The 9,489-nt window shown below is 36.0% G+C and overlaps 1 protein-coding gene across 1 annotated transcript; it reads left to right on the top strand.

The window, feature by feature from the left end:
- Window positions 1-498: 498 nt before the first annotated feature.
- On the top strand, window positions 499-8,573 carry ces3 (carboxylesterase 3). The gene is made up of 13 exons (XM_027161547.2): window positions 499-657; window positions 1,071-1,266; window positions 1,693-1,831; window positions 2,629-2,762; window positions 4,241-4,394; window positions 4,801-4,905; window positions 5,026-5,133; window positions 5,349-5,489; window positions 5,594-5,674; window positions 6,013-6,154; window positions 6,251-6,400; window positions 6,607-6,679; window positions 8,306-8,573. Exons 1-13 carry the CDS (start codon window positions 594-596, stop codon window positions 8,469-8,471), a joined length of 1,653 nt encoding a protein of 550 aa, XP_027017348.1. The 5' UTR covers window positions 499-593; the 3' UTR covers window positions 8,472-8,573.
- The last annotated feature ends 916 nt before the right edge of the window (window positions 8,574-9,489 follow it).

Below are 9,489 nucleotides of genomic sequence, written 5' to 3'. Positions count from 1 at the left end.
GCCTTGCTCAAGGGCACCTCAGTCGTGGTGTAAAATACATCTTTACATGAGAACAGTGTTAAATTCATTGAAAAGTAATTATAAATATATTTTATTAACAAAATGATACCTTTTATGAGATATACATTGTGTTGTATATTTAGGCATCTTCATATTTATATGTTCACTATACTGTATACTATTTAGTTATAAAATTTAATACATAGGCTTTTTATACTTCAACATGTACTATTTTCTATTTGTCTATGGTCTAAGGCTTTTTTATTTCTAAACATAAAAATATTTAAAATGTATGAAAGGCGTATACTCAAATATACCCAAACTTTAAACTGGTAGTAAATATTGATTAGATTTCACTGTGCTTGCTTTAACAGAGTGTGCCTTCATTGTATACACAGATTACGTTTTTAGTGGAAAAGGACTAGTTTAAAGGGCACATGGTCTGGCACAAGTTTGTGGATGTATGTGTTTGATTGCTTGGGCATGTGAATTGGTGCTTACATGAATATGTGAGCCTGCGTGGGCGTGTGTGGGTACTATTTATTGGTCTGAGCGTTCTGTCTCTCCCATGTTCTCTCTGTGGAGCTGCAAAGATGAGAGCCCTGCTCATTCTGTGTTTGGCTGCTGCCTCTGTTTGGACGGCACCAACTCAAACAGGTAAGAATTTGTGTTATATTAAAAATAAGAAGTAATAGGCTTTTCCCAAAATTTCCTTTGCTTGCTTTGCTTATTTTTTGTGGGAACAGAAAATGGTGCAAAATTAAACGAGTTTGCACTTCTTGTTGATGTTTAAGAATGTTAAGTAGGTTTAATCTGAAAATGATTAGTCATTCATTTAATATTATCTTATATGAGTTGCTGAATGAAAATTAACAAACGAGTATATTGAAACACCAAACATTCACTTTATATAACTTACCTGGAGGATACTGCACAAATTAAATCTAGTGTAGCATTTTTTTCTCTTTTTAGCTCTAATTTGTCTATGTCTACATTTCATCGAATTTATCTAAGTACTGATTTGTATGTAGACTCTTTTTAGTGATTAGTGACCTCCTTGATCTGTGCAGATTCTGGTCCTGTAATTGTTCTGAAACAAGGCAGTGTTCGTGGCAAGTACGTAACAGTAAAAGGCTTGGATAAAGTAGTGGAACAGTATCTGTCCATTCCTTATGCTCAGCCACCCGTGGGCCCTCTCCGTCTGGCAGCCCCCCAACCTGTTGAACCCTGGGAGGGGGTGAGAGATGGTACACAGCACTCTAACATGTGAGTTTGGTCCACTAGTTGTAATATAAGACATTTTTCTCTTTGATGATATACAGTGTGTTCAGATGTTCAGATGTTCAGTATTTCTCTAGAAAACGAATGCTTAAAAAAAAAATCATATAGCACCACATTTTCTGAATTTGTGTGTTCTTATTAATTGTGTTCTTATTAATAATACTTATAAACCTGAAATACTTTATCTAGCCGTTTCTGAAATGCCTAAAAAGGTGCTTATACCATACTTTGTGCTGCATTTTTATTGCAAGTTCTCTACTTTTTGTTTACTTAACAGAAAAACTGACATCATTTTGAACTCCTACTGTACAACAACTACAACCCATTTCCTCACCCAGTTTGATAACTCTTTCAGTGGCTTTTTGTCTTTATTCTTGTCTTTTTCTCCTGACTTATATTAACATGACAAAGATGTCTTCAGGACCCAGATGACATTAAGATGGTGTCAGAAATTATGTCCATAAATTTCACTCTCACGTCTGTCTCAGAGGACTGTCTTTACCTAAACGTGTATACTCCTTCTCAACGCTTAGCATCAGAAAAGTTACCCGTGAGTACATTAATCACTCATTACACTTATTCACTGTCTACATCAATTATTTTTATGTTTCAAATGCAACCGATGTTTGCTGTATCTACACAGTAAATAAAAGTTATTGACTGTTCCAGTAACTTTGTCCTTTGCACTCTTGTTCAGTCAAAACTTCAGTGGCAATAAGGCCAAAAGTAAACATCTAGAAATACTCTTTTCACCAGTCTCAGATTGGGAGTGTTAGTCAAGAAATATAAAAATATTAAAGATATATAAAGAGCGCTTTATAGATTTTCTGGCTATCGCACCAAAATTATTTCCACAACTTTCTAGAATTTCTATGTATGATTTAACATTAAGATTTCCCTTCACTGGAACTAAGAGTCCTAAAGAAGTTCTAGCATGACAATGCCATTGTGAACAAAGCAAGGTCCGTCAACATATGCTTTGCTGATGTTAGAGTGGAAGATCTCAAGTGATTTGCACAGAGCACAGACTTCAAACCCAATAAACAGCTTTAGGATAAACTGCAATGCTAAATGTGTAACTGGTCTTCTCACCCAACATCAGTACCCGACCACACTAATGCATTTGTGGTCAAGTGGCCAAATCTCCAAAGCCACGCTTTGAAATCTATTGAAAAGCTCTATAAATATATATATATATAAATCTAAAAATTAACTATAAATGGGTTCGGAATGGTGTGTGTGATGGTCAGGTCTTCTACATGCTTTTGGCCATATAGTATATGTTTCCGGCTGTCAAGTTCTTCTAAACATAAATCTTTGATCAGTTCCAACTGTTGGTAATCTCAGGTCATGTTCTGGATCCATGGAGGGGGCCTGAATATGGGTGGATCTATTTCATATGATGGATCAGTGCTGGCAGCCTATGAAAACATAATTGTTGTCATCATCCAGTATAGGCTCAGCATAACAGGCTTCTTCAGGTGAGATATATGGCATTTTTCACAGCTAATTCACAAATAGGGATTTATTACTCACAATGGGGATTTACGCTCACAGACCAGCTTAATAGAACACCTGCCCTTTCATACAATTGACTCAGCACAGTGAATATAACAGCATGCAGATACAGATCAAAAGCTCCAGTTAATGTTCACATAAAAAAGGCCACAGTAACTAAAATAGGCACTCTATTACTACCAATATACACTCTATTACAACCATGGTGAGCTCAAAAATCATCCACAGCATTCACAGGCTTCTGAAACTAAACTTTTGAAGATCACAAAAAATTAAAATGGTCAGTGATGGAGTAATGGGGGCACGGTGGCTTAGTGGTTAGCACGTTCGCCTCACACCTCCAGGGTCGGGGTTTGATTCCCGCCTCCGCGTGCACTGGTGTGTGCTGAGTTTGCATGCTCTCCGCGTGCCTCGGGGGTTTCCTCTGGGTACTCCGGTTTCCTCCCCCGGTCCAAAGACATGCATGGTAGGTTGATTGGCATCTCTGGAAAATTGTCCGTAGTGTGTGAGTGAATGAGAGTGTGTGTGCCCTGCGATGGGTTGGCACTCCTTCCAGGGTATATCCTGCCTTGATGCCCGATGATGCCTGAGATAGGCACAGGCTCCTTGTGACCCGAGAAGTTCGGATAAGCGGTAGAAAATGAGTGTGTGAGAATATGGAGTAACAGAAAACTGAAGAGTAAGCAATTTACTCACCATAACATTTAAAATGCTCTAAAGTATATGAATAGTTTCCAATATCATGAAATATAAAATATTTTACCTCTACCACACCTCTCAAACATGCTAGTTAGAATGATAACTAACAGAGTTATAATGAATGGGTTGAGAACAAAAATGTAAATACTACTACTACTACTACTACTACTACTACTACTACTACTACTACTACTAATAATAATAATAATAATAATAATAATAATAATAATAATAATAATAATAATAATAAATTAATTCATATTCATTAAAATATTTGTAGAAGTTGTTTAAAAATTCCTTAAGTATTAGGTGTTGGATTATAGGGAAATAGCTTCATTGGTAAGACTCTGCTATGAAATCTCATTAACACAATGTATTCATGTATAAGCAAACATGAATATAAATATGCAATGGCAAAATAAATATTTAGAGTGAGTCAAGAAGTATAGTGTCAAATGTTGTGAGTTTAAACCTCTATTCTACAGCAAATGTATCTTAAGCACATTAACTGAAGAAGTAAATTTAAATTGCTTAAACTGAACTTTTCATAGTATTTGTATTTATACATTAGATGTTGCTACATTTATTTATATTTCCATTTATTATGCCATATTATTATTATTATTATTAATATATGATATTCCATATGCTTAGTGCACTTAGTGTGTGTTATTTCAATAATCAAAAACCCAAACCCACACAGCTGTTTATGATGTTCAGGATGGTATTTTATATGTCTCAGCACTGGAGATAAACATGCCCAAGGTAACTGGGGCTTTCTGGACCAGATTGCAGCACTGCAATGGGTACAGCAGAACATTGAGAGCTTTGGTGGAGATCCTCAGTCAGTCACTATTGCTGGGGAATCTGCAGGAGCAATCAGTAGCTCCATGCTGGTATGTACAATTTTAAATATCAGTACATTTGCAATCCCTTTACAGTTCCAGGGTCCCCAATTTAGTGCCCCTGTGGGGCAATAAGTTACTCCCTGTGCTTTGCATGGGTTTCTCATGTGATTGTGAGTGTGTTTGGTGCCATGTAATGCATTGTGTCCCATGTGGGATAAATTTTTCCACCTTGCTTCCAGATTGGGTCCATGTCCCTGACCAGGATAAAGATGTTACTAAAAATTAACAAATGGATGAATGGATGAATGCATGGGTGGGTGGATAGATGGATGGATGGGTGGAGGAATCGGTCATCATTGTGGCCTAATATGGGCTTTAGTGTAATTCAGAAATTTTGTTTTCAAAATATATATTTTACATAGTTTACAATTTTTGTGGATGTTGCCTCTTTCAGACCCTTTCCCCACTTGCCAAAGGGCTGTTTCATCGAGCCATCTTTCAGAGTGGGACAGCAACCTTGGGAGTTTTCTCAACAAAAAACACCACAGCCTTTGCCAAGGTTTTTTTATTTATATTGTGAGCTGCAAATTTCCAGTAAAGCAACTCATGTAGCACACAATATAAGTAGTATCTGTATAGAACATCACAATGCAATCATCAAAACAAACTGTGTGTTTAGGTAATAGCAAATATCACAGAATGCGATAATAACTCAGAGCTGCTGGTCAAGTGTATAAGAGAAAAGACAGAAGAGGATATGATAAAGGCAATGAAGGCTGCTAAAAAGGTGAGCTCTTTTATAATTATGTTTTTTAATTATGATTATTACATTTGTCTTAGGAATTTTTAAACAACTTCTGAAACGTGATTAGAAGCAACCCTGATCTGTACAAAGATTTTAATGAATATGAATGAATGAATGAATAATTATTATTATTATTATTATTATTATTATTATTATTGTTGTTGTTGTTGTTGTTGTCATCAACTGATTTCCTATAGCACAAAATATACCTTGGAGCCACAGTGGATGGGGAATTTCTGACAGACATAGCAGAGGAGGTTTTAAAGAGCAAGAATTTTGAGAAAGTTCCAGTGCTAATAGGTGTGACAAACCATGAATTTGGTTGGATCCTCCCCTTGGTGAGTAACTAAATAAACTGAATGATTATTGCTCTCATTCTTTGTTGCTGCAAGTGGCAAGTGGTTATAGTGTTGTCAGTAGTTTCTGCAATTTTCTGTTTCAGAATTTTGCACCTCCAGGGTGGGAGAAAGGAATGAACAGAGAGGCAGTGACTCTGGTGGTAAACCAGTTTGTCCCAGATGTGGTAATGTCCGTTTCAATTACTTTTCTAAACATAAATTTGGGCCAAGGAATTTTATTATAAAATGTCTCCCTCTGCTGGACACAAGCCTCATAACTTTCCATGGCATGCAGCATGCGTTATTGTGTGTGTGTGTGTGTGTGTGTGTGTGTGTGTGTGTGTGTGTGTGTGTGTGTGTGTGTGTGTGTGTGTGTGTGTGTGTGTGTGTGTGTGTGTGTGTGTGTGCGCGCGTATGTGTGTGTTACCACTGTTACACTGTAACGTCTGAATTATTTGCATTCCCTTTTACAGAATCTTCAGCTTTTTAAACATATCTTTTTACACAACAAAATATTTTTTAGACTCCTGGAGCCAATAATTTAATAATTGATGAATACCTAAAGCATGCTCAGACTCCAGAGGAAATAAGAGATGAGTTTACCCACATGATCGGGGATCTTTTCATGGTGTTCCCAGTGCTAAAGGTGGCTGATTATCATAGAGGTGAGATTCTTTAAACAAGCTTTCCAAGCCCACAGCTTGATGAGACAGATGATGAAGTCAGTTTACCTTCTCTAACTGTTTCTTGTTCTCTAACAGATGCTGGAGCAAACGTGTACATGTACGAATTTCAGCATCGTCCCAATATTTTTAAAGACAGCAGACCCAGCTTTGTGAAAGCTGATCATGCAGATGATGTTTTCTTTGTTTTTGGAGTCTGCTTTTGGAATAACCATATTACAGTATTAGGTACACATGTAACAGACCTCAGTAATAAACTGGTGACTATAAACTAATCCAATTGAAAGCAATTGGATTTCATTTCTATGTCATATTTAATTGAGAAGCTCAAGTTTTTGTTTTATGTGTTGTATAAATATTACAATGATGATACTGAATTATTATAATGACTGCATATTTTTTAAGCTAACAGTGATTTACTACTTCACCACCAGGCACAATAACGGAGGAAGAAAATCAGCTGTGTAAAACAATAATGGGATACTGGGCCAACTTTGTTCGCACAGGGTGAGGCTAAAAAAACCACAAAAATTGTAGTTCAGGTCATCTGACCAGAGAGTGCTGGCAGCTAACAAACAACACCATGTTAAGTAATGTATTTGAAGCAGTATGGGGTTGTAAGGTCTTTAGAATGATATCCCTATAATGTTCTTAAAAAGTTGCTTACGTAATGTTTCTAGTTAGGAAAAACAGTGAACATTATGACACGATTGTTTTAACATGACTAACAATGAAATGATCATTTAAAAAACATTTAAAACTTTTTTCTCAAATTCTGACTGGTAAATTAAAATAGTTTCAGACAGGGGTGTCAAACTCATTTTGGTCTGGGGGCCGCATACAGCTTAATCTCATCTCAAGGGGGCCAGACCAGTAAACTCATAGGAAAATTACACAGAACTAACAATAAGTCCACTTTTTTCTTTGTATTAGTGCAAAGAAGAAGTAAATTATAAAAATCTTTATATTAAATGAATTGTCCTTTTACAAAAATATATTATGAACAACCTAAGTAGTATGTGCAATTTCAACACTTTTACCAGTTTAACATTTATTTAAGTGCATTATGCATAAAAACTGAACAGTTATTGTACAATGGCGCAAAACATTTAGACTTCACATCACACTTAAAATCTTAAGTGGCAGCTGTTTTAAAAAGATTTTTTTTTGTAAAAATTGTTAATTTATACGCAAGTATGTATGTTTTTTAAAGTAAACAAATTTATTTTATCAATTTGCCCCTGAAACTTGGCATCTTTTAGCCTGCACAAGTACATCAATATCAGGCATTATGTCCTGAGTAGCAGCCAATTTTAGAATCTCATGTAAAGTTAGAGTCTCCGATATTTGAGAAATGCTTCAGAAAACTGCGTTAGGCCACCGTGTAGCCAATGAGCAGAAAGGGGCGTGTCTTGTCAATGTGGGCGGAGAGAGTGTTCAGTGCGCACGTGAGACATTAGCAGAAAGCGGTTTTAACACTGACATGGAAGAAGAAAGGCTTACGATAAGGCAAGAAGTAGGACCCGTGTTAATATAGGATCAGCTTTCCAGCGCTGGCGAGAACTGTAGGAGCAGGAAGTTGGCTGCATATTCACAGATTGGAGTTTCCTGAGTCAATAACTCCTGGGCTAAACGCTGTTACTAGCAAAACGCGGTTGTAGCTGCCTCTCTACATTACTACGATAGAAAAGAGGTGTTATATGTGTAGTAACAGCGTTTAGTTCAGGAGTTATTGACTAAAATGCCACCCAGACCCTGAAGCTCAGTACTACCATCTGCTGGTAGTTCCGCCGAAAATGAAAATGATTTTTTTTTTTTCATATTGCAGATTTATCCCCCGGGCCGGACTGAACTCCTTGGCGGGCCGTATGTTTGACACCCCTGGTTAAAGAGCACCTAGAAAATTAGAACAATTTATGTTTAGGAAATAAAACTTATTGAAAACTAAAATTGAACTGTAGTGAAACAAAGATTTCATGTAATTTAGGTGACAGTAACAAAATATCTTTTAAAGAATAAACTACTATGTGTAGAATATTAACTAATAGGTTATATGAATTGTTCTTGTTTCTGTGCCTAATACATACAGATACAGATAAACATCTCAGATAACCTTGTTTATTTGTCTCGTAGATCACCCAATGGACCTGGTCTGGTAAACTGGCCCCTCTATGACACCTCTAAAAAGTATTTGACACTGGGATTGAAACAAACAGAGGGACAAGAACTCAGACAGGACCAATTGCACTTCTTCACTGTGGATCTGCCTCAGAAGCTTGCTGCACTGCATACAGCCTGAAAAGCATATCTACTACTTTTAAAACCTTTTTTTTTAATTTGATTTCTACCATAAAAATTGGTTTCAAATAATCACGTCATATTATATATTCCTGGAAGCATACACACGTGTCTTGTTTTTATTTTCTGATTATGTGATGTAGTTATATAACATACATTTTCTTAAATGATTGGTCGGGTGTTTTTTTTTTAAATAAATTTTCTGGATGGAAGACAAATCTCAGGTTTGTATTAATCAACTGTTCATATACTGTTCTTGTTGTAATGTCTAAGTTGAAATTTCACAGAAATTTGGAATGTGGATGCTCTGCATAATATAATTCTAATACTTATCTGAATCAATTAAATTTCTTTATAACTACAACAACAACAACAACAAATCACAGATAGTGTAAACTTTTCTGTGTGGGAAATTTTACTTAATATTTATGGCAGAACTCTACAGATTCATTTGTTTTTGTCTCTGCCGCCGGGAACATATGGAGGATGTAGAACATTGAATTTTGGGGTTTGGGGTAACAAGGTGAATTATTTGTCTCATAACTTCAAGACAAAAGGCTTATTTAGCTTTGTGTCTGATGGAAAGATGTTTATGGATGTTGCACAAAATTAAATGTAATTATAAACAGATAAAAATAACATCGTTCTTTAATAATCATATATAGATAGATAGATAGATAGATAGATAGATAGATAGATAGATAGATAGATAGATAGATAGATAGATAGATAACAGTTGGCAAATTGTTGTTGTGTAACAGGATTAAAACAGTTTCATGGTGATATATGAAAATAATCCCTTGTGATCTACCCACTCCGTCATTTATGATTTTGTGTGTGAGAGTTATTGGTTATTGGTAACGACGTGATGAAAGCACAAAATAAGATCCAATATAAGATCCTAAGAACATTTTCCTGAGTTAACTACTGATGTTAGGGGAGACGGAGAGAAATAACGGTACGGAATAGTGAGGAAATACCGCGATTCTTCCCCAAACGTCCTGGTAAACAAACGCTCA

This window comes from Tachysurus fulvidraco, chromosome 13 (assembly GCF_022655615.1).
Source record: "Tachysurus fulvidraco isolate hzauxx_2018 chromosome 13, HZAU_PFXX_2.0, whole genome shotgun sequence".
Lineage (NCBI taxonomy): Eukaryota > Metazoa > Chordata > Actinopteri > Siluriformes > Bagridae > Tachysurus > Tachysurus fulvidraco.
Note: the sequence above shows the minus strand (reverse complement) of the source record. Positions and strands in the feature narration are given on the sequence as shown.